The sequence below is a fragment of the Heteronotia binoei genome, chromosome 5 (genome assembly GCF_032191835.1).
Source record: "Heteronotia binoei isolate CCM8104 ecotype False Entrance Well chromosome 5, APGP_CSIRO_Hbin_v1, whole genome shotgun sequence".
NCBI classification, from domain to species: domain Eukaryota; kingdom Metazoa; phylum Chordata; class Lepidosauria; order Squamata; family Gekkonidae; genus Heteronotia; species Heteronotia binoei.
In genome coordinates, this window is record NC_083227.1 from 172,588,867 (window position 1) to 172,614,563 (window position 25,697).

The window sequence follows — 25,697 nt, forward strand, 5'->3', positions numbered from 1 at the left end:
ACCAGAACCTTAAATTGTGCTTAGAATCAGGAACCAGAAGCAAGTCAAGAACTACATATTTTAGAAAGTGAGATATGTTCCCTATAAATTATACCAGGAAGTAACTTTTATGTGTTACAACTGGACCTGCAGCCCTCCTCCTTTTTGGGCGGCGAGCAGATTTTTGCTTGCCTGCGGAGTCAACTGCACCCAGAGCGGCTTTCGGAGGCTCTGTGGGATCCAATGCCCCATGCAGATCGTTGGATGAGCTAGTGGAGGACTGGTACTCCTGGCTCTCCACAGCCATTGACGATATCGTGCCTCAGCACCCTCTTCACTGCCGCACCAAAGCAGCTTCTTGGTATACCCTGGTGCTGCTGAGGATGAAGTGGCAGCTCAGATGGATAGAGCAAGTATGACGAAGATCCTATGACGAGGAGTTTAGAACTTCTTATAGGTTTATGAAGGTCTATAAGAAGGCAGTGAAATCTGCCAAGAGAGATTTCTATGCAGCCTCCATTGCATCTGTGAAATCACGCCCAGCCCAATTGTTTAGAATGATTTGATCACTGACTATAGTGCTTGCAGGCAATCAAAAGTTTAGGGAATTGGTTATTGGCTGTGAGGCTTTTGAGACTTATTTCGCAGATAGGGTCTCGACTCTCCGCCATAATTTCCCAGCCACAATTGATACAGTACGGGAACTGGAAGCCTGTTGTCCGCCTTCGGGTCCCGTGTTGGACCACTCCAACTGTCTCTCAGGAGGATGTGGACAGGATCTTGGCTGCAGTGAAACCCACCACTTGTCCTCTGGACCCGTGTCCATCCTGGCTTGTTAAAGCAGGCGGGGATGACATTCGGGGCCCTTGGCCGAGATTGTTAACTTATCCCTGTCATCAGGGGTATTCCCGGCCAAGCTTAAAGAGGCTGTGGTTCGCCCGCTTTTGAAGAAGCCATCTTTGGATCCATTGGTCCTAGCCAATTATCACCCAGTCTTGAATTTACCATTTCTGGGCAAGATAATTGAGAAAGCGGTGGCAGAGCAGTTTCAAGCTTTCCTGGAAGATGCATCTGTCCTTGATCCCTTCCAGTCTGGCTTCCGTCCTGGTCATGGGATGGAGACTGCTTTGGTTGCCCTCACAGATGACCTTAGAAGGCATCTGGATCAAGGCGGGTCAGCGCTGCTACTACTTTTAGATCTCTCAGCAGCATTTGACACGGTTGACTATGATCTAATGACCCACTGCCTTGCCGACATTGGGGTCCAGGGGGCTGCCTTAAAGTGGTTTTCCTCCTTTCTCTATGGTCAGAGACAAAGGGTGGCGATTGGCGAGCAGACCTCCCTGTGTCATCCACTGGAGTGTGGTGTACCGCATGCATGATATGCCTTCTACCATCTTCGGCAGGCCAAGCAACTGGCGCCCTAACTGGCCCCTCGGGACTTAGCTACAGTGATCCATGTAACAGTCACTTCCAGGTTGGACTGCTGTAACTTGCTCTACTCAGGCTTGCCCTTGAGGCTGATCCGGAAGCTCCAACTGATGCAGAACACAGCAGCATGATTGCTGACGGAATTGCCTGTACAGGCGAGCAGTCGGCCGATGCTGCGCAGTCTGCACTGGCTACCAATCGAGTACCGGATCCGCTTCAAGGTTTTAGTATTGACATTTAAAACCTTATGCGGCCTGGGACCGGCATACTTGTGGGACCATCTCTCCCCATATGAGCCCCGGAGGTCATGGTGCTCAACCAGTCAACATCTCCTGACCATCCCTGGCCCAAGGAACATCTGGCTTGCCTTGACCTGGTGGAATCAGCTCCCTGTGGAGGTGCGGGCCCTACCGGATTTGTTACTATTCCGGAGGGACAGTAAGACAGAGCTGTTCTGCCAGGCCTATGACTGAGGTGGGCGGACGTCCTTATCCTATTATTCCATCTAAATTGGCCTCCCTGCACTGATTGCCAAAATCGGGCGGATACAGCTGATACTTTTGGACAAGTATGCCTTAAGTGATAAGTCCACACTTTCCATGACTGAATTGCCATCCATGCTGCCTTGAACTAACTCTGAGCTGTGGCTTAACTGTTTATTTTACTCTTTTAATCTGTTTTAACTGTTTGTTTTACTTTTTATCTGTTAGATTGCTTATTGTTAGTTTTAATAATTTACTATGTTGGCATCCGCCCTGAGCCCACCATGGAAAAGGGTGGACTACAAATGAACAGAAATAAATAAAATAAACTGCTCCTTTTGCATTAGGCATGAATTGAAGTCCTCTCCTCCAAAGATAGGCCATCACAGAGCACATCATAGCAATCCTACCTGGATGTGATCAGAACATGGGTAACTGGAAGATTAAACCTCTTAAGGAGGGGCCACAGCTAATGCACCAGCTGAAAGCTGCTTGAAAGTGTTATGTGCCACAAACACTTCTTATCCTTCTTCTCCTTCTTCTCCTCCTCCTCCTTCCTATGCTGCCTCACCCCCCCCCCCCCATCTATAGGCATGGGTCTGATAGAACTGTAAACTCCAAACCTATTTCATCAGGGAGAGTTCATTCTATCCAGAACAAACTAACTGTGTGCTCCTTGGTTGGAATATATTACTGAACAGCAAATGCCAATCTCATCTGGACTGCGCTTCAGTTTATTGATCCTCATCCGTTTCAAAACTGTCCTTATTTCCCTATTATTCAAAGTGGCATACCAGAGAGTTGGCTTTTTTTTATCCTGTATAATTCCTAGAAGTATCAAATGAAATGGGGTTATTTTCAATGAGATCACATTTATTCATTACTTTCTGGAAAAGATTCCAATCATATCCTGTTATTTTGTAATTATTATATGTAATTAGCTGCATTTAGTCTTTGCCTTGCTTGTTTGTGTGCAACCTGAACTAATTCCTTAAAAGCTACTAAAGAGAGCCTTGGGGACCCTAAGAGAATCGCACTGACCACCTGTTATCTGTTTAGGATTGTTCTCATCGATCATGCGAGATCTAGCCAATATTACACACAATGGCCCCAAATGGATGGTGCTGGATGGTGATATTGATCCAATGTGGATAGAGTCTCTCAATACTGTCATGGATGATAATAAGGTAAAATACAGGCACAAAAGACAGTGTATGTTCTTTAGTATGTAGAGCACTCTGCTGTTTGCTGAAGTGTACAAACTAAGACTTGTAAACTGGGGGAATCCAGTGGGTATTGGAAGACTTCATAACAGGCTTTTCTTAAGGAAACAGAATTCCTCCAGCATCACAAGTTCAGGGATAAAGAAGCCCCAGAAAAATTATACAAAGAAAATGTGCACTTTTCTGTTTTAGGTGTTCATATGTTGTGAGGAATACTGTTGCAGTCAGCTGTATTGAATGATAATATTTTAGTCTAATGGAAAGATTCCTAGTAAAACAACTTAATATAGTGAGACAAGGACTGAAGAACTGGAAGAAAAAAATTATTAGAACATAAGAACATAATATAGAAGCCATGTTGAATCAGGCCAATGGCCCATCCAGTCTAACACATTGTCATGCAGTGGCCAAAAAATCCAGATGCCATCAGGGGGTCCACTATTTGTAATGAAAGTCACCTCATGAGCTGATCCATTTTATCACAGCTTTACTCCTCTATAAGAATGCCCTCTTGAACAATTCTGTTTCACATATTTTACAAAACAATATGGTCGAGGACCTGCCTACCTGAGGGACCGTCTTTCCCCATATGAACCCCAGAGAGCACTGAGGTCAGCAGGGAAGAACAAGCTGACTATCCCTGGGCCAAAGGAGGTGAAATTGCAGAACACCCGCGCACGGGCCTTCTCCATTGCAGCAACATGCTTATGGAACCAGCTCCCGGAAGAGGTGCGGGCCCTGCGGAGTCTTGACCAATTCCGCAGGCTCTGCAAGACCATCCTTTTTAGGTTGGCCTTTGCGGACCACTGATTAAGGATCACTGAACTGATGGATCCGCCTAAGTGACTTCTGCCTCAGTGATCTTCGCCATTATGCTGACAGAATAGCACCAGGAATACCACTGTCACTGTTAAATTATGTTAAATATGAATTAGAATGGTTTTAAGATAATGTTGGTTTAAAAGTTTTTGTATAACTATTGTATGAATATGTTGTTAGCTGCCCTGAGCCTGCCTAGGCGGGGAGGGCAGGATATACATAAAATTTTATGATGATGATGATGATGATGATGATGATGATGATGATGATGATGATGTTCTTTCTGTTATTGGTTGCTTATGTTATGTTGCTTAGTGTATTGATAATCATTCTTTTGTGGATTTTTCTAAAAAAGTAGTTTACTGAATAGGAAATATTCCTTCTATGTATTTGTTGAATACTATCATGATGGCCCAGGTTAGCCTGATCTTGGAAGCAAAGCAGGGTTGCTATGCGGAGGCCAGGAATGGCAATCATTTTCTGAATGTCTCTTTCCCTTTAAATAAAGAATAAAATAAAGATACAAACTCGGACCACAGAAAAGGGAAGTTAATAGCATTGTCATGTGACTAGGAGGCACTGCCTACCTTTATGGGAACACCCCATTTTCCTGACCTGAAATGAAAGGTCCTTGTCAAAAACAGGCTAAGTGAAGACACTCTCTGAAAAGGCCAGATAACTTGTTTGGGCTTGTCTGACTGCATAAGGTTACAACATAGGCATCCTCCAGGCAAACCCCCTCCACCATCAATGGAATGTCTGAAACAATGGGTTCTCCCAGGTAAGTATCTCTGTTTCTAAAGGTGTCTGCCAACATCTGTCTAATCTCCCCTGTCTTCATACTCCAACTAAGCACCTTTTGTGTTACCTCTATGCTAATACATTGCACAAGTTCCTTGTTGCATTCCTGACTCCTCCTCAGAGTATCGAAACAGAATTGATACCTCAGATGAAGCCCATCGTGGCCCTTCCTGAGAAACATTAAGGGTCATTCTTATCTTTTTGTCAAGAGTGCCTCTTGCCATGACGTTGTGTAGTTGCTTCTGATCTCTGCTATGCTATGCTACCATCTCTTTTGTAACATGTCAAGTATACTTCTGCCTGGTCTCAGAGATAGTCAAGGTCACTGGCTCATCTACTGATTATTATGCGTGCACCTGCGAGGGGCCTGGGAACAGAACTTTGGTGGGGGGGCAGTTTGCTTGGTGCCTTTGCATTCAAAAGTGTAACAAATGGATTAAGGTGTCAAGCATCGGTATTTCGAATAAACAGTTGTTGGATGCAAAGACTCATTTTATTGATAATCCATTGTTGGCTCAAGGTAGGATACCTTGAGAGTGATACAGAGTCTCAGCATAGTGTTTTAAGGGATACTTCAAAGGCAATAGAAAAGATAGCTTCAAGTCATAACATACATATGTGAATTGCTACAGATATTCAAAAATACTACCAGCTGCTATCATGCAGTTACAACTTCCCTGGTTCTCATACATTCCTGCCTCTCTTGATAAGCGGCATGAATGGGAACGATTTGGGGGAGGCGCCTCCTTTCTTTCTATCATCAAAGTTACTTGTATTCCTACATTTTCTACCCAGAGGTGCGAAAGAAAAAGAAAGGCGAGAAAAAGGGAGGGGGGAGTTGCTTTGAAATGCAACTCTGCGAATGAGGAGATTTTAGAACAGCGAGAGAGAGGAATTGGATTCCAATAATGGTATTGATCTAATACACAGAAATAGCATGTTTGACATAAAGGGTATAAGTATAGGACCTTGGCCCACCATAATCAGTTTTTGCGAGAACCATCTTGCCCTATGGAAGTCAGTATTTCAATAAAGCCAGTTTGATAAATGATGAGTGTTGATAGCTGAGCGACCGGGGACTTGACATATAGTGAAAACTCCCTACTACACCCTGCTTACTGCTTATCGTCACTGACCATGTTGGACAAGGAGGGCGAGAAGGGTAGGGGCATGCAGATCACCCGCCCTATAAGAACGGAGGAGCTGTTGAATGATCTACCACCATTGGGATCCCACTTCAAGGAGATTGTGAGCCGCTCTGAGACTCTTCGGAGTGGAGGGCGGGATATAAATCCAATATCTTCTTCTTCTTCTTCATCACCACCTGGAGAGATGGCTGGGAGACTCGAGGGTCGGCAAATGGGGAAAGTGGGCTCCAGTTTCATCCCCTACCAGACGATCCTGCTCTTCCAGGCTGCATGACAAGTACCAAGCTTGGGGGTTGAGTGATGAGGACATGAACAGGGTTCCTCGGGGGGTGGGTTCCACCAGTTGGGGTGGGCAGCGGAGGCCTCTACCTTCCCACTGCGGGAAGAAATGAAATCCCGCAACAAGCAGCTCCAAGATGATGTACTGCAAATGGGGGATTACTTCATGCAGGAAGTGAGAACTCTTGCCCGTCAGCTACAAGGAATAGTTGGACAGGTCACTGGGGCACCTCCTGCCCAACAAGTACCCCCATCCCCACCAAAAGATGGAGGTGCCAGAGGCATGGGCCAACCTGTGGGCCCAGCAGGGGGAGATGGTGGACAGCTGGTCCCAGCAGCACTACTTCCTGGTACAAGTGAGGGGCTATCTATGGGTCTGGGATGACAGCTTCCCCATGGAGAAAGCAAAGGTAATTTATGTGGGATCCTGCCTAGATGGGGCAACCACCACCCGGTATGTCACTCTGCACGAGACTTCAGTCCCAGAACTTCGCATGGTTCAAGACCTACTCTGGGCCCTTCAGGAGACGTGCTCCAGGAAATGGAGGCCATCACCATCCTACAGGAGCTCACACAGGGATTCAGATCAGTTCAGGAGTACACTGCGGAATTCCATATGCAAGCCAGCAAGGTACATGGCTGGGATGACCACATGAAGATTGAGAAGTATAAGAAAAGACTGAACTCCAATCTTTTTGCTCAAGAGTGTCCACTGATAACTGTCAAGCATTGTATACTCATTTTATATTGTAGAAGTCAGATTTGAGAATTGTTACTTTTATATTATAGAATTCAATTCAGATTGTAGAGTTGTTACTAACCCAGAATCAAAGTAGCAGCCCCCACCTTTCTTCTTTTGCTTTTACTAACAGATGCAGGAATGTCCTCTTTGAAGATAAGACCTCCTTGGACTTGTTCCAAGGCCCAGCCAGGCCTGGTCCCAGGATGTGCTAGTCACAATATAGATAAGGAACCCAGCGTGTGAATTTCACACATGAATGTAGAATTGTTTATAGAACCTTTGATGTGCCATTTTAAAGCATGTATTCTAGTGCTACAAAGTATCAGTTCCAATCTTCAGTTCGAATGAGCCACATGGATTATCAATAAACCTAACTATGTTTCAAAATCCAGGGACTGGTTATTTTGAAATCTCATGCTTGACAATAACCTTCCCCCCACTGGTGGGGTGGATACAACTGGCCTGTGAAATCGAGAACCGGCACCTTGCATCGTGACCTTGCACCAATGGCAGCAAGAGGCAAGCTCCCAGAAGGGCCCCAGAGGAGAAGTGCAAGGGGGACTGAAAAAGCTGTCAGTGGTGCCAGGGGAAAAGGAGCAAAGGATGAAGAACTGCCTGTGCTTCAAATACGGCAGGGGGGGGGGGTCATATGGCCACTGAATGCCCTAGCACCCTCTGAGTCATCCCTCCCTCGGCCCCAAAGAAAAGCAATGGGAAGAAGAAAACCTCCACACCCAAGATGGAGAAAGGGATCACTGCATTACTTCAATTCCTGGCAAATCAAGGGAAGTCGTCGGGAGAGGAAAGCACCAAAGACCAGCCAGCGGAAAACGCCAATGACTTGTGATCGGTACAACTCAGCAGGTCGTGGATGTTGCCGCGCCACTATGGGTGACAGTTACTGGAACTTTATATTTTTTACCTATCACCCTAGTAAATCCAGCAGCCAAAAGGTTAAGAACATAAGAGAAGCCATGTTGGATCAGGCCAACGGCCCATCAAGTCCAACACTCTGTGTCACACAGTGGCAAAAAATGTTATATACACACATACACTGTGGCTAATAGCCACTGATGGACCTGTGCTCCATATTTTTATCTAAACCCCTCTTGAAGGTGGCTATACTTGTGGCCGCCACCACCTCCTGTGGCAGTGAATTCCACATGTTAATCACCCTTTGGGTGAAGAAGTACTTCCTTTTATCCGTTTTAACCTGTCTGCTCAGCAATTTCATCGAATGCCCACGAGTTCTTGTATTGTGAGAAAGGGAGAAAAGTACTTCTTTCTCTACTTTCTCCATTCCATGCATTATCTTGTAAACCTCTATCATGTCACCCCGCAGTCGACGTTTCATTCATTCATGTGAAGGTTCATTAATGTGAAGGTTCATTCATGTGAAGGCCCTCTTAGACCACTGATTCGGCTGTATAAGGAATCGGCTGCAGTCGATTCCTATCGGGGACCATTATGCGGCAGCCGAATACGGCTCACCGTATACTTCCAAATAGATATTCGGAATTCAATGCAAAACGCGGGAAAGGGGCTTCTGCAGCCTCAGGGGAGCTGCTTGCTTCCTTTCCCTCCTTTGGTAGCCTTTTCCCGCCTCTCCCATAGCCTCCCTGGGATCGGGGAGGGGGAAGAGGAGCCCCAGCAGCCAAACCAAAGCATGCATTTGCAAAATGCATTGCAAATGCATGCTTTGCAGGGCTGTTGTGTAGCTGATGGCCCAGCCATCAGCAACATTGTTGTTCTTTTGATCTCTTGTTGTCTGGCCAATCAGAGAGCAGTGCTATTTTTTTGAAACTGCTCTCTGTAGGGCCAGAGAACCTTTTTAAGGAGTCTGCCTGGCTGGACTCCCATTTCATTGCTGCTGTGTTGCTGTGTGTTGGTGTGAGAGATTGTGCTGCTGCTGGCTGGCCCTTGGCTTCAGCTGCTGCCTGCTGCTCTCTCACTCAGCCTTACCAGACCTCCCTGGAGTAGAGAAGACAAGGTAAGACAGTCTTGGGGTTCTTGTTTTTATTTTAGTTGGTGAAAGGACTTTTTAAGACTCAGACTAGAGTCCCTTTACTTATCCAGATTTGGGTGGTGGTGGTGGTGGGGTAGCTTATTTGGGGTTAGGGGTTTCTGCTTGGGGAGGGGGCCTGGGGTGGAGGGGGGTTGCCAATTTGCCCATATCTTAATTTAGTGAGAAGACTTTTAAAAGTGCAGTGTCCTTTTACTTCTCCTGATTTGGGTGGCTTGGATTTCTTGGGGTTAGGGTGAAGGGTTTTTTTGGGGGGGAGGGGTTGGCAAAGTTCCTGTATTGTTAAAAGTTAAGTTTTTTACTGTTTTAAAAGTATTCTGTGTTTGATTTGTTGCTTCTGTGTTGTGCTGCTGTTGTTACTTTTCTCTTCTGGTTCTTGGGTGGTGGTGGTGCTGTTTGGCCTAATTTTCATTGTTTAAAAGGCCACTTTTGTCCTCCTTTTTCTGGTTCTGGTTTTAGGGGGGAGGTGTTGTTGACTGATTTGGCCTGAGGTTTCTTATTGGTGAAAAGGCCACTTTTTTAACAGTTGAGTTGCTTGGCCTTTTCTGATTGTGCTGGTTTGTTTGTTTTTTAAATTACCTCTGGTTAGTGTGGGGGTTGGCGAGGGTGTGTGTGGGCTGGGTCACTTTCATGTTTTTATAGAGTGATTTTTGGAGTCTGAGTGTTCTCTCGGTTTGGCTAGGGCCACTAAATAGGCTGCCCCACTAATAAGGGTGTAGATTGTGTGTTCTGTGGCAGGGAAGCTGGCACCTGAGTGAGAGACCCAGAGCCAGCATGCTTGTTGTGCTTGGCCAGCTCTCCCCGTGTTGTTTGGGGCAGGGCTGGAGAGCTGGCATCTGCAGATTGTGTGTTCTGTGGCAGGGAAGCTGGCACCTGGGTGAGAGACCCAGAACCAGCAGGCTTGTTGTGCTTGGCCAGCTCTCCCCGTGTTGTTTGGGGCAGGGCTGGAGAGCTGACATCTGGCAACTTTGAGTAGATTGTGTTTTGTGTGGCAGTGATGTTGGCAACTGGGTTTATATTGGTTCCAGGCCTGCAGGGTTCATAGAGTAGATAGAGGGATGTAGTGCATTTGGGTCCTATAGAGATTCTCTGCTGTGAAGTTAGGTTTGGCTTTGGGTGCTCCAGGAATTGGACCCCCTGGTCCAATTTTTTTTTTGGCCTTGTGGGTTTTGTGTGGGACAGTGCCCTGAAGCTGCACAGCAGTTTGGGGGGCTCTCCTCAAAACCTCCTGCTCCCCAGAGCCACTTTCCCCACGGCAATTACAGTGAGGAAGTGGCTCTAATTGGTTTTTTCTCACCATTGGGAGCAGTGTTCCTTTTGGGGTGCCCACAGATGGGTGCAGTCTTTTTGGGCCAAGGGGGTTTCATGCTGGGGAGTCCCCTGAAGCTGCCCTGCAGTTTTGGGGCCTTTCCCTCAAATCCCCCTCTGGCCAGAGCCACTTTCCCCACAGCAATTGTACCGGAGGAAGTGGCTAATTGGGCTTTCCCCATCATTGTTGGCAATGGGCCTTTTGGGGAGCCCAAAGACATGGACCCCCTGGCCCAATCTTTTTGGGATTTGGGGGTTTTGTAGAGTCCCCTGCAGGTTCCCTGCAGTTTTTGGGGCTCTCCCTCAAACCCCCTGCCCCCCAGTAGCCTCTAATTACGCCCTATGTTGCCATTGATTTCAATGGCCCATAGGGTATAATGGTTGAATAGGGGTGCCCTCTTTGGATGCCCCTGGAATGGGATCCCCTGGCCCAATATTTTGGAACTTGGGGAGATTGTAGGGGAAAGTCCCCTGCAGGTCCCCTGCAAATTTGGGGGCTCTCCCTCAAAACCCCTCCCCTCCAGGCGTCTTCAAATATACCCTATTTGCCATTGATTTCAATGGCCCATAGGGTATAATGGGACCGTATATTCGGAAATAGCCGCGCATCTACCGTATATGCGGCTATTCCAAATACGGTATTCAGCAGTATACGGGATTCTGAATCCCCCCCCCCCCCCCGTATGCTTCCGAATCCGTGTAATTCCAATTTTTTTTTCTTTTGCACATCCCTACTCAGGATGCCCAAGGGACCTCCTCACCCCAGGGAGTGGGCCATGATAATAAAATCTTTTCTAAGGCCCTTAACCTCAATCTAGATGATACCTTACCACCTTTTTTTCCTATTGGAGGCAATCTAAAGATAGCTATTCAAATTTGGCAGGCATTTGCTTTGACAAATGTTGTATCCAACACAATAGGGTCTGGTTAAATGGTTTGGAAAGATTTTCTCATTCGAGGGATTTTACATTCATTTCTAAGAAAGGTTGCAGTATAATTGATTATATTACTGTCCCTTTCTCACTAGAATTTTACATAAAAGATTTCTGTATAGGTGATCTCATTATTAGTGATCACCTTCCACTTATCTTGACCCTTCATACAGAGTCTTCCCCAGACTCTTCCCTTAATCCCTGTATACACTCGTTGGAGTCTACATCCTTACCAAAAATCTGCTGGAATAGTCAAACTAAACAAGCAGTTTAGTTACTTTTAAATTCTCATTCCCTTTTGAATCTTAGAAGGGTTTTAACCACCGCAACAAATTCTTCAGTGCTAACAATAGCCTATGATTCTCTAGTATCTAACATTCTTAGTTCACTAAATGTTAAACCTAAAAATGTAAAAAAGGGAAGAAACATTAAATCTCTGCAGCCCTGGTTTGATGAAGAATGTAGAGCCATTAAAACTCTGATGTTACCGTGACTCTGGGGCTTTGTCTTTACCATCAGAGTACCATCAGAGTACTTTGATTTTAAAAATCAGCTGTCCCCGGTTATTATAAGTAAAAAGAATGATTATGCTAAACTTCAATGGGAGGAGCTATACCAGGCCATAATCTTAAAGAACTCTAAAAAATTCTGGTCTGTTGTATCAGGTGCCCATAGAGTTGATGCCCCTTCTATGTCTGCCATTTCCCCCAATGTCTGGTACCAATATTTCTTCTCTATGTTCTCCCAAAGTAAACTATGCACTTCTAGACCTTTTGAACTTTCTCAGGTAGATCTTCCGGAGTGGCCCTCTGTGACTTCTGATGAAGTTAAAGATCTAATTTTGCAATTGAAATCCTAAAGTTAGATCCAGATTGGTGGGCTACTCCGCTCGCATCTCTTTTTACTAGAATTGACAGAACTGGCATATTTCCTAAAGCCTGGCTTAATTCAATAGTGGTTCCAATTTATAAAAAAGGAGATCCCACCATTCCAAATAATTACAGACCGATTAGTCTCCTATCCACCATTGGTAAATTATATTCTAAGTATCTGCTGAGGAAACTTGAACCATGGATGACACGAGAAAAAATTCTTGGTCCGGAACAGCTGGGTTTTTGTAAAGGCAAAACTACTCTCGATCATTGTAATACTTTGTCCCATCTAATTTCCAAATACACTATTGGGAAAAAAGATGAAATTGTATGTAGCCTTTTTAGACTTAAAGAAAGCATTTGATTCAATTGACAGAGACCTGTTGTGAGATAAATTGGAACAAACAAGTATTGATAAAAGACTTCTTATGCTCATTAAAAAATTATATACTTTCAACTTTTGTCAAGTCAAATGCTCTTTATCAGGCAATCTTATGTCAAAAATCCCATTAAGAAAGGGGGTTAAAAAAGGTTGTGTGTTGGCCCCCTTTTTGTTAACCTCTTTCTTAATGATCTTACTCCCTTTTTTGTCAGATACTGACCATCATAGTCCAAAACTTGGTGCCAGACATGTTCCCTTACTGTTATATGCGGACGATACAGTCTTACTATCTTGTTCCAGAATTGGATTAAAGCATTTGCTTGTTCGCTGTATCACCTTCCTTAACAATATGCTCCTATTGAACTATGACAAATCTAAAATTGTTGTTTTTTCCAAATCTTGGAAACCAACTAATCAATAGGCGGCAAAGAGATAGAACAAGTAAAATACTACAAATACCTAGGAATTCATTTTCAATATAACACACTTTGGACTAATCATCGTAACTGTATAATTAAGTCAGTCAATGTTAGCATTGCAGCTATCCAGCGCTTCTTTTACAGCAGAGGCAATCAGTTTATCCCAGCCATGCTAAAAATCTTTAAGGCTAAAGTGATACCGCAGCTTTTATATGGGATCCAGTGTGGATCACAGCCTTGGATAATAACATTGAAGGTGTCCAATCAAAATTCCTACGGAAAATTCTGGGATTCCCAAAGTGAGTACCATATGCAGTTTTGTGTTTAGAAACAGGGACGAATCTTGTGGAAATACAAACATGGCTAATGTCACTTAAATACTGGCTACGGCTACATTTCCACTCTGACTCAGAGAGCCTTTTATATCAACTGCTCTCAGAATCTAGTTTATCAAATTGGCTAGTATTTATTGAGAGGAAAATAAAATCTATGGGCATTGATTTAGATTCACTTCTTATGCTATCCTTAAAAGAAGCTTTTTTTGAAACTTAAGCTCAGAATTCTAGTTATTTAAATGCAAACGTTATATAGCCTGGCCAACAAGTCCTGCTCCCCGCTGAATTTCGAACTTCCTCTCTCAGTAGGGAAATTAGCGTTGTATTTTTCCTCTCTGCAAGCTGCACAGCAACGGCGTGCGTTCTCGTTAACTAGATGTAATGCATTACCATCTGCTTTCCTATTTGGTAGATTTAACAGGATTGAGTACTCTAATAGACACTGTCTTTGTAATTCCAAGTGTATTGAAACTATTTCCCATGTATTACTGAACTGTCCTCTTTATCCTCTCTCAGTAGGGAAATTAGCGTTGTATTTTTCCTCTCTGCAAGCTGCACAGCAACGGCGTGCGTTCTCGTTAACTAGATGTAATGCATTACCATCTGCTTTCCTATTTGGTAGATTTAACAGGATTGAGTACTCTAATAGACACTGTCTTTGTAATTCCAAGTGTATTGAAACTATTTCCCATGTATTACTGAACTGTCCTCTTTATGATAATATTCGTTGTATATACTTGAAAGATATCTTAGCAGATATGTTGGGCTGTGCTGATTCCGGCAAAGTCCACAAACTTTTAAATGACACTTGTGCTGAGGTAACTTTAATGGTGGCTAGATTTCTCCAACAGGCCATGGAAATATGACAGAGAATGGTTTTGGAATGACCACATTTTATTTGTTTTAATTATTTAATTTGGCTAAACTCGACTCATATATATTTTACTTATTTTATGTATTTAAGCTCCCTATGTACTCTATAATCTAGGATTTTATATTATTTATATTGCTATTTTACCGCTAAATCTGTTTTATGCCAATAAAGGCTTGCTATTTGCTATTTGCACACCCATTTGCTCTTTGAACAAATGGATGGGGAACCTATGAAAGGGGACCCGTGCACTCACGAGACTGAACCCTGTGCGGTCGGAGTGGGCCTTCATTGGGAAGAGAAGTCATTTCTAATAGCCCTATTGGCCAGCTTTCAGGTAGTCCTGGGGACTAGGTGGCTGGCAGATCATGACCCAATCATCAAATGGAGCAAGCATGAGATTTCTTTCTTTTTTTTGTTTAGTTTATTTATGATTTGTATCTTGCCCTTCCCACCAGGTGGCTCAGAAGTGCGACAATGAATTTAGGAGGAGGTATTTGTGAGTTTCCTGTATTGTGCAGGGGGTTGGACTAGATGACCTGGAGGTACCTTCCAACTATGATTCTATAATTCAATTCAGGGCTTTTTTGTAGCAGGAACTTCTTTGCATATTAGGCCACACACCCCTGACGTAGCCAATCCTCCAAGAGCTTACAGGGCTCTTCTTACAGGGCCTACTGTAAGCTCTTGGAGGATTGGTTACATCATGAGAGTGTAGTCTAATATGCAAAAGATTTCCTGCTACAAAAAAGTCCTGATTCTATATATGGAGAACAAAGGTTTTATCAGGCCTGCCAATTCGCTGTCAAGCATGAGATCTCAAAATAACCAGTCCTTGAATCTTGAAACAAAGTTTGATTTATTGATAATCCATGTGGCTCATCCAAGCTGGGAGAAATTGGAACTGATACTTTGTAACAGTAGAATACAAGCTTTAAGATGGCACATCAAAGGTTCTATAAACAATTCTAAATTCACGTGTGAAATTCATACGCTAGGTTCTTTATCTATCTTGCAGCTAGCACATTCTGGGTTCAGGCCTGACTGAGCCTGAGAACAAGTCCCAAGAGGTCTTAAGCTCTTGCTCGGGGTTTGTCTGGGTGCAGTAGGTAAAATCTTTTGAGGAGGAGCGGGGCCCGGAGGTCGGATGCTTTTACCCATTCATCACAACTGGGGGGAAAATACTTCCAGCGCACTAGGAAATACAACACCCCCCTTTTTACTCTTGCATCCAATATCTCCTGCACCTCATGATGACTCTGACCCTTCACTTGAATAGGTTTGGGTTCTGGGGGGCGAGGGTACCAATTCGTAGCACCCAGATCTCGCCGAAGAAGGCTGCAATGGAAAACAGGGTGAATTTTACTAAACAGTTTTGGCAACTCCAACTCTACTGTCACTTTATTTATCACTCTCTTTATTTTGAATGGTCCCAGGTATTTGTAAGCAAGTTTCCTGGAGGTTTGTGGCAATGGTAAGTCCTTTGTAGATAGGAACACAGTTTCTACCACTTTAAAATCCCATTCTGGGGTATGCTTTTTATCATAATGTGCTTTATAGTCCTGTTTGGCCATTTCCAGATTCTCTTGAATTACTGACCACCCCTTCCCCAACATTTCCCACCATTGCTGACAAAAGGAAGTGGGTTTGTCTCAGCTGCCGCCAGGAAACATGGGGAACGGCTTCCCCTCATAGCCGTTCACAATTTTAAAGGGGGATGCTTTGTTTGAGCTATGGAGGTTATTATTGTATCCATACTCAGCAAACGGTAGCAGCTCCACCCAATTAGTCTGTTGATAGTTTACATAACATCGTAAATATTGTTCTAGGAGCATGTTTATGCGTGCCGTCTGTCCGTCCATTTGAGGATGATAGGCGGAACTCAACCCCTGCTCCATGCCTGTTAGTTTGCAGATCTCCCGCCAGAAGTTGGCAACGAACTGCATGCCGCGGTTGCTAATGACCTTATCAGAGAAGGAGTGGCCTTTCACAATGTGTTGGAAAAATAAATATGCCAATTTCTTTGCTGTAGGCAATTTTTTGCACGGAATAAAATGCGCTTGCTTTGAGAAAGTATCCACCACCACTAGTATTACGGTCCTGCCCTGAGAAGTAGGCAGTTTCACTATAAAGTCCATAGATACCACCAACCATGGGAGCTCTGTGGTTTGAGTGGGTTGAAGGAAACCGGGGGGGGGGGGTTCTGCCCCGCCTTTTTGTCATTATGCACACTGGGCAGGTGGTTACAAATTCTGAAATGTCTTTTTTCATTTGAGGCCACCAAAATTGCCTATTGACAAGGTGTAACGTCTTTACATATCCAAAGTGGCCAGATAGCTTACTACTGTGACAGTGTTGCAGTATTTCTTGCCTCAGTGTCTTTGGAACATATAATTTCCCATCGTGGTACCAACCCCCCCTTGTCCCTTTAGGTAATCCTTCTGGTTTTTCAACGCCCTCTCGCTGTCAGCAAAGGTTCATTGAAGTTTCCAAATGAGCAAACTTGTTGTTTGAAGAAGAAGAAGGTATTGTATTTATATCCCGCCCTCCATTCCGAAGAGTCTCAGAGCGGCTCACAATCTCCTTCACCTTCCTCCCCCACAACAGACACCCTGTGAGGTGGGTGGGGCTGGAGAGGGCTCTCACAGCAGCTGCCCTTTCAAGGACAACCTCTGCTAGAGCTATGGCTGACCCAAGGCCATGCTAGCAGGTGCAAGTGGAGGAGTGGGGAATCAAACCCGGTTCTCCCAGATAAGAGTCTGCACACTTAGCCACTACACCAAACTGGCTCTCTAGATTCAATAGAGAATCAAATATTGGCCTAGGTATCACCCAGATTAGACAAAAGACTTGGCTCTGGCAGGAGATGGTCTTCCTCTTTTTCTATCTTCTTCTGGGTATGAGCCTTTGTCCAAGGTTCCGCTGGACAAAAGAAACGACAGTTGAGTTGATGGTCCATTCATTGGGCAGATGGGTTGCTTGTAGGCTAAAGGTGACATCTGGTGTGTACGTGAGCCTTCCACTATGATAAAATGAAGTCAAGCCTGGCGGGCAGATGGCTACGTGTGGTGTTAGCTTTACACGGTGGATTCCATGTTCAGCGCTTCGTAACCATTCGCCTGGATAGCTCCCTGGCGGCACAGTCTCTTCTGCTCCATGGCTGGCATACGCGACGATGGGAAGACGTCCGTTGTGCTAGCAGGCACTCTGTACCGATTTAGAGTGCCTGTATAATTTGTGGCTGCTTGTACACATAAGTCCCTTATATTCCTGGATTGGTTTGCCCACACTCTCTGGCCAGACGTGTGCGAGCTTACTTCTCCAGGCACCCTGGCAACCATACTGGTGACTACGATATTCGAAAAGGGGGCTTTTCCCTCACAAGTTTATTGAATGCTTCCTGACATGCGCTGTCCAATCTAATCTGGCCCCCAGCCATTTGGCTTCTGGACCCTTCCCTTTCATTTTGAGAAGGTCTGTCAGAGGGAGCATGGTTTGGGCGAACTGTGTATAAAATTACGGTAAAAGTTCGCAAATCCGATGAATGATTGGAGCTGTCTACGTGTCCTCGGGGGTTCCCAATCTAATACTGCTTGTATTTTTGCGGGGTCTATGGCCAGTCCCTTTCCTGACACCCTGAAACCTAAATAGTCCAATTCCTTCTGATGGAATTCACATTTGGATAGTTTGGCATATAACTGATGCTTGTAAAGGGTTTTAAAAACCCCTCTAACCAATTTCACGTGAGATGGTAAGTCTTTGGAGTAAATAATTTTATCATCCAGGTACACCACTACCCTGTATTGAACGCCGTCTTCCATTCATCCCCCTCTTTTATGCACACCTGAAAGTCAGCGTCTTTCAAATCCAACTTTGTGAAAATCTTTCCCTCTGACACCGTGCTTAATAAATCTTTTATTAATGGAATGGGGTACGCATTCATGGTTGAAATCGCGTTGATCCCCCTAAAATCCGTGCAAAGCCTGAGCCCCACGTCCTTCTTCTTCCTAAAGAGTACTGGGGCAGCATGTGGCGCCATGGCTGGCCTTATGAACCCCCGCTTTAAGTTTTTATCCAAAAATTTGCGCAGCTCTGTTCTCTCAGCCCACCCCATGGAGTACAATTTGGCTTTCGGGAGGCTTTGCCCTGATATTAATTCTGTCGTACAGTCAGTGTCTCAATGAGGGAGGGAGGGAGCTCATTGGCCTCCTCTTCACTAAACACTTGTTTGAAGTCCCAATACTCCTTAGGAATCGATTTCACCTCTTCTTTGGTGAGGCATAGCTTTCATTTACCGAAGGCGGCTTCGGACCCCAGCCCATATCCCAGTGGTGGTGCTCACAAAGCCCTTCTTTGAAGTCTGTAATCTGGTCGCCCCACTTTATGTCCGGTTCATGTTTGGCTAGCCATCCTACCCCTAGAACAATGTCAAAGGACGAGGAGGGGGCCACTACGAAAAGTTCTGTGTCCCACCACTTGCCTCCGAGATGCCCTGATCACTGTCCTCTCCCATCTTCGAACGTAGGGAAGGCAACTCCAGGATTGCCTCTCTCTGAGCAGGTGCTTTGTCCATCAAGCTAGTTGATCTTCGGGGGACCCACACTTTGGGGGTGATGAACAGTCACTGTATGTGCAGCGGAGACCCTCTCCCTGCTTCTCTCCATGCATTAAGTATGTGCCACGGAGGTTGCTTGGGGCCACTACCGTCACCATTCGGTTGTTCTGGATTGTCAGGGGCTTTTCCGTTATCTGGGGCACCCTTTGTCATAGGGTCAGAAAGTTTCCAGTTTGGTTACGTCCCCAAATGAGATTACTTCCAAAATGTCAAGCATTGATATTTCTCAATAATCACTCTTTTGTTGTGAAATCAAAAGTTGCTTTATTGTAGAAACTCTGAAGCTTTACCGAGGACAGAATCCTTGGAAGTAATGACGTATACATGAATATACTGTAACTATATAGGATTAGTTCAAAGGATAACATACAGATGCTTTTTGAGTCATGGGTTCAAAGGTTAGTGTCAGCTTGTGTTCTATTGAAGCTAACTCTGCTGTTTGAAATGTTTATTTACTGCTAACTAACCCTATGAATCTTTGCCCACTAACACTAGTGCCATTGTAGAATGTGAAAGGGGGGAAGGAGGAGGTGATTGAGGTGCCAAAGGCCAGTAAGGTCTTTGAAGTGCTAAAATGCTCGGCTGCTTCTCAGGCGCCTGCTGGAGCCGAGCAAGGACACCACCGGAAGGAAGATACAGTTTACATATGTGAAAGATAAGGGCGTGTGAACCGGGTACTTCCAAAAGACAAATTGCAACTTTATTATGAGAAGTGATTTAAACCCCCAATGCTTTGATGTATGTCCATAAATGCCAATACCTTTCCTTATTCGTTATCAGTTTCAAAGAACCTGTGTAGAGAGTAGCATTGCTGTAATCAATAAATGAAACTTAGTTTTTAAACAAAGACAAGTCTGATCATTTTGAAACTTCAATGAACCCTCCGCTGACAGTTAGTACATAGTATCTAATTTACTACTAAGCAATGTAGATTATTAAAAACATCTCCATTTCTCACACTTCTTCCAAACCTGATAAGAGCTGTCTGCGTGAATTTTTTCATTTTCATTTCATTCGATTTATATCCCGCCCTACCCCACCGAAGCGGGCTCAGGGCAGCTCACAACACAAAATTCTAACAATAAATCAAAAATTAAAATACATTAATAATTTACACAGTAAAATAAAACACAATTGTCAGTGTGCTATGCTACAGTCTTCTTAAAATTCAGCTATTCATGTATTCAGATATTCCAATATTCTGATGTTCAGATGTTCAGATGTCGGTCAGTTGTATGCCAACCGGAAGAGGACTGTCTTACAGGCCCTGTGGAACTGCCCAAGGTCCCGCAGGGCCCTCACCTCCTCCGGCAATTGGTTCCACCAGCAAGGGGCTGTGATCGAAAAAGCCCTGTCCCTAGTTGACTTCAGATGGGCCTCCTTTGGCCTAGGGATTGTAAGGAGATTTTGAGAACCTGATCTCAGCACTCTCTGGGGAACATATGGGGGGAGACAGTCCCTAAGGTAAGAAGGTCCTAGGCCATATAGGGCTTTAAAGGTAATAACCAACACCTTGTACCGAACTCGGTATATTATCGGCAGCCAGTGCAGTCCCCAAAGCCCCAGCTGAATGTGCTTCCATCTAGGGAGCCCTAATAACAGCCGGGCGGTGGCATTCTGCACTAGCTGCAACTTCCGGGTTCGGCACAGGGGCAGCCCCATGTAGAGGGCATTACAGTAATCCAACCTTGAGATGACCGTTGCATGGATCACTGTTGCCAGATCACCGTTCTCCAGGAAAGGGGCCAACTTCAGGAAGAGGCACCTCACAGCCCGGCTGCAGCGAGAACATTTTTGGGCTAGATGGAATTACTGTTTACCCAACTTTTGGGAAAAAAGTGAGGGAGGCAGTGGATTCTAATGGCCTCCTTTCTATTTAGGAACCCACCATTGTGCTTAGAAATATGCATGCTTGACAGGTCCGCCATAAACAATTTTTGTAAGAACCATCTTGCCCTATGGAAGTCAGTATTTCAATAAAGCCATTTTGATAAATGACGAGTGTTGATAGCTGAACGACCAGATACTTGACACTTTTGTCTTAAATTGGGAATCTATTCAGTTACTCAGGAAAGACCTATCAGCAGCCATTAAGAGTCGTCACAGCTCTGGAAGGGGTCTCTGCTCCTCCAAATACTATAAAACATGAGAGCAAACACACCTCTGTGTTCAGTCTGTGAACACATAGACAGCTTGCACCCCCATTACTCTAACTAATGGGCCTTAGACATGGTAAGATGGCTGTGCACGTCCCCATCATTAATTTCTACATGGACTTCTGCACATATGAATTAGGTAAATATCACCTCTAAAATAATTCCTAAAAGTCTCTATTACTCACCCCTGATTTCCTTAGCCTCTTGATTGTGTGTATTTTGATTGCTCGTGTGTGATTGTATGCCTACATATTTTTCTAGTATAAAATTTAAATTATTTTAAATCTGGAGGTTTTTTCCTGATACTGGACCTTTGTATTATTGGTGGAAAGTTCCCTGCTCCAAAAATAGCTCTACCTAGGTCTACCTCTTGCTAATTCCCCCATCAAAAAGCGGAGGCTCCCAGAATTTCTGGTAACAGCCATTCCCAATGTTCCTTTTGTTTCTAACTGACGCCATCTACCCTTTCGCAGGTGCTGACACTGGCAAGCAATGAAAGGATTCCTCTCAACCCTACAATGAGACTGCTGTTTGAGATCAGTCACCTACAGACTGCCACCCCAGCCACTGTCTCCAGAGCAGGTAGATGGCAGAGGGACAAAGAACATTGAATTTCCTCTGGCCTTGTAAGGAAGTGAGCACAGTTAACTTCCAATGGAGCCTTTTGCAACATGTAATATGTGAATTTTTAGATTTTAAATATACATTTCCTCAAGACCCTTCTCATCTTCCATGCTTGTCTACAGTAGGCTATAGTGAATGCAGGGACAGTGTCCTTATGTCCCTTGTGACATCAATTTTTGCATAGCATGTATCCAAGTCTTCTTACCCAGAGGAGCCTGATGATTCATGGAGTATATGAGCACATTTTCATCCATACATTTCTGCCTGTTTTCACATTACATTAAGAGTTCTTGCTTCTGGCACTGGCATTCATGTTCTTCAACAACCTGAAAGTCCAAAGATAATGGAGGGAGCAGCTGCTTTTATTGCACATATTACAAAAAAGGTAGGAAGAGCAGCATTGTGTGAGGCATCAGTTGTCTCAGATACAGAATTCAGGGAACCAAATTTACTTCCTGCACCACCCCAGCTGTGACCAAAGCAAACAATCCAGGCATTATGTGAGCCACATTAGCATCTGATAAGTGGCTATTGCAGCTTTGGACACCCCAGCATGTGATGAGGAGCAGCCAGTCAGAACAGAGATGCAACTAGATAAGCTTTGCATCATTACTTGTAGTAACTCTTCAGTGGAATGACCATTCTCTGCAGTGCCTGCTTCTTACTTTCCCTGGATCCATTATTGCTCCTTTGAATTTGCTGCTTTGTCATTGTTCCTACTAATATAGTCACTATTCCTGCTTCTAAGTATATAAAAGCAGCCATGCTGACAGACCTGGTGCTAAGGGTTCTGCCACTCCAGGCAGAACCCCATCCCCTTCAGGACTTGAATCATGTGCGAGAAGTGCACGCGGCACAATGACGTCACCTAAAGTGCCGTCATCACACTGGCATGCTCTGCTGACCCAGCTAACTACCTCTAAAGGAGAGGAGGAGGACTGGGCAAGGGGCGGGCTGAGCATTCTTCTCGGCCCACTCCTTGCCCAGCCCTCCTGCCCCCTTCAAAGGGAACTGACTGGAAAGTGGCCGCCTGCATGCTTCTTCCTCCGTTCCGATTTGGGAGTGCAGAGTCCGTGGGTGGGAGTGTGGTGGCAGGGTAGGGGTGGGTGGGGGCACAGGGCAGGTGCCAGCCTGGGTTCGAGGCCCTAGCTTCCCTAGCACTAGGCCTGCCCACATCCCAGGTAGGCAAAAGAGGCAGCGGTGACAAGTGTACCACTTAGAGGCTGCCTTCCTTTGCAAAGGAAGGCAGCCTTCAACTGGCAGAGAGGTGCTGCACCGTCCCCTTCACCTGCCTGGGTCCTGGGCAGGTGAAAGAGGTGGTGCATGGCAGCAAAGTGTGCACTGCCACTGTCAGACACTGGAAAACTATTATGATATGATGCTTGGTTTAGACTGTGATGAAATGCTTAGCTTAACTGACTCCATTTTCTAACCCATGTTATTAACCTCAAGGAGAATCCTTGCATATCAAAGTAGAAGCATAGTTGCTATTAACACTGGTGTGAATTCCTACCCCTGATACTAACAAAGGCAGCATCCCTTTGAAGATAAGGTGCCTCCGGGAAGGCCGACTTGGCCATTCCTGTGAGAATGGGAACCACAAAGAGATAAGAGGAAACAACCGTGTGAAATGTATCGCTGCATAGTGGGAATGTAGATTTGTTTAGAAGCCTTTGATGTCAAACGTTTAAGTATCAGTTCCAATTTTTGCTACTCTCAGAAACTATGAACTATCAAAATAAACCTTAAACATTGTAACAAATGAAGTCTGGTCACTTTGAAGTTTCATTGTCTGACAGCCACAAGGGGTGGGGGTTCTTGCCTTGTGCAGCAGAACCCATGGCCAGCGTGAGGGAGAAGGCAAGGTTGGTGGCAGCAAGGGAAGCCAGGCTCAAAGGAGAATGCACTACGCCTGGCTGCTCTCACCTTGAAAGTGAGAGCAGCCAAGCAGGATGTGTTCTTCTCTTCCAGTCTTGGAGGAGAAGAGTGCATCTGAGCCACCTGGATGCTCTTGCCTTCATGTGAGAGCAGCTGAGTGGGGTACCTTCTCCTCCTTTGAGCTTGGTTTTTCTTGCAAGGAGAAAGAGATGGTGTGTGGCAGCAATGTGTGCACTGCCGTGCAGGGGGCAGGAGTCCTTGCCTGGAACGGCATCTCTCTCCTGCTCCAGGTTGTTGGCAGCTCTGCCCATTTCTCCTCCCCCCTCCTGGAAAAAAACCCCATTTCCAATCAGACCCAAAGCAAAGCCCATTTTGGGCAGTTGGGAATGTGTGTATGGCAGCAGTGCCTTGACTGGAGTTTCAAACACCCCTCCCTCCCACACACATACCTATGACTGGGCAATCTTGAGAGACAGCTACATTGAACCTCCAGCCTCTGGGTGGGATGAGGGCCTGTAGTCTTTCTTCCTCCTTTTGCAAATGTAGATGTAAAACTCCGCAACAGGCGAGGAGCAAATTTTTAAATATGGAAGTATTTTGAATGATATGAGTTTGTAGCAGGCAGATTCAGTGCTCACTAAATCTGGAGCAAAACTGAATGGAGAAAGGATTTTTGTCTTTTTCTTTCATTCTATCTTCCTTCTCATTTTTCTTTCTCTCCCTCCTTCCCCCCCTCTTTTTTCTACCTCATTTCTGTTCTTTCTCTTATTCTTTCTCTGTATCTCCATCTTTCTGTCATTTTATTTCATTCTGGCTGTGATCACATACACTAAATAATGCACTTTCAATTAGGGTTGCAGGTCAAATTAAAGAAATATCTGGGGACTTTGGGGGTGGGCCCAGGAAACTTTGGTGGTGGAGCCAGGAGCAAGGTTGTGACAAGCTTAACTGAACTCCAAAGGTATCTGTGGCCATCACATTTAAAGGGACTACACACCTTTTAAATGCTTTCCCTCCATTGGAAATAATGAAGGATAGGGTCATCTTCTTTTTGGGTTCATAGAATCTTTTTGATACTTGGAGAGTATTTTGAGGAGAGGCACTGGATGCTAAGCTACAAATTTGAAGTCTCTATCTCAAAAAACAACTCCCCTAGAACCCCAGATACTCATGGATCAATTCTCCATACACCCTATGGGAATCAATATCCTTAGGGAATAATGGAGTGCCCAGCAGACATTTCCTCCCCCCCCCACTTTCTGATGACCTTGAAGTGGGGGGAGGGCTTCCAAACCAGGGGATCCCCTGCCTCCAACTGGGGATTGGCAACCCTACTTTCAATCCACGTCCAATGCACTTTCCAACTGGATTTTACTGTGTGAACTGGCAAAATCCAGATGGAAAGTGCTTTGAAACTGGATTGAAACTGCATTATTTTACATGTGTGATTGCAGCCTCTGTCTGTCTACCTTCCTTCTTTCCATTTCTCTTTCTCTCACTCTTTTCTCCCCATCTTTTCCCTAATGTTCTTTCTTTGTCTCTCTTTCTCTCTTTTTCTTTCATTCTGTTTCTCTACCTTCCTTCCCTTCACCTACACATTCATCACCCACCTCCAAAATATTTTCTAGGGCCTATTGTATGTCTTCCTACAATGGGCTTTACTGCTAGTTAATCCATAATTTAGCTATGGGAAAAGAGACAACTTTGTAGCTAACTTTGATATTCTTTATCACTAGGGATCCTTTACATCAATCCAGGTGATCTGGGCTGGAATCCTCCTGCAAGCAGTTGGATTGACAAGCGAGAAATCCAGTCTGAGAGAGCTAACTTGACCATTTTGTTTGACAAGTATTTCCCAGTTTGTCTGGACACTCTTAGAACCAGGTATAGTGAGACAGAGCTCAGAGTGAGTTTGCACAGTCAAAAACCTGTATTATTTGCTTAGTCTGAGTGTATTCCACAGGGGTCTTTGACAATTTGCATTAAGGCTCATTTTTTCGTGAGTGTTTCCTCCTCTTGCATTGTTGTGTTCTCCAGCTTCCCCATGTGATTGCTTGTTTGAGTTAAAAGATGTTCAGTGTTATCCAGTGGGAGCAGAGAACTTTGCCCCCTCCTTATTTCACAGAATGAGTGAAGAATGTCTGTCTTCAAGAGACATCTCATTATAAGTATCTAAAGTACTCTAAAGCCTTTGGAAAAATGGTAAGTTATATGTTTAACAAATAAACAATGTTTTGTCACTATGCTTTTCTAGTGCTGTTAGCTGTTCAGATGTGCTATTCTGACACAATGACAGAAAAAAGTCTTACAACAAAATTTTACTATGCAGAATGCAAGGGCTGTTCTTGTAATAGTTGTGGAGTTTATTGTGCCAGCTG

General features: G+C 44.7%; 1 protein-coding gene across 1 annotated transcript in view; it reads left to right on the plus strand.

Annotated features, from left to right (window-relative positions):
- Positions 1 to 25,697, plus strand: part of DNAH9 (dynein axonemal heavy chain 9) — a 636,923-nt gene that overhangs the window by 197,623 nt on the left and 413,603 nt on the right. The window contains exons 34-36 of the mRNA XM_060238867.1: positions 2,952 to 3,079; positions 21,291 to 21,399; positions 25,056 to 25,203. Of these exons, the coding sequence (XP_060094850.1) occupies positions 2,952 to 3,079; positions 21,291 to 21,399; positions 25,056 to 25,203 (385 nt within the window). The remainder of the gene's footprint in view (positions 1 to 2,951; positions 3,080 to 21,290; positions 21,400 to 25,055; positions 25,204 to 25,697) is intronic.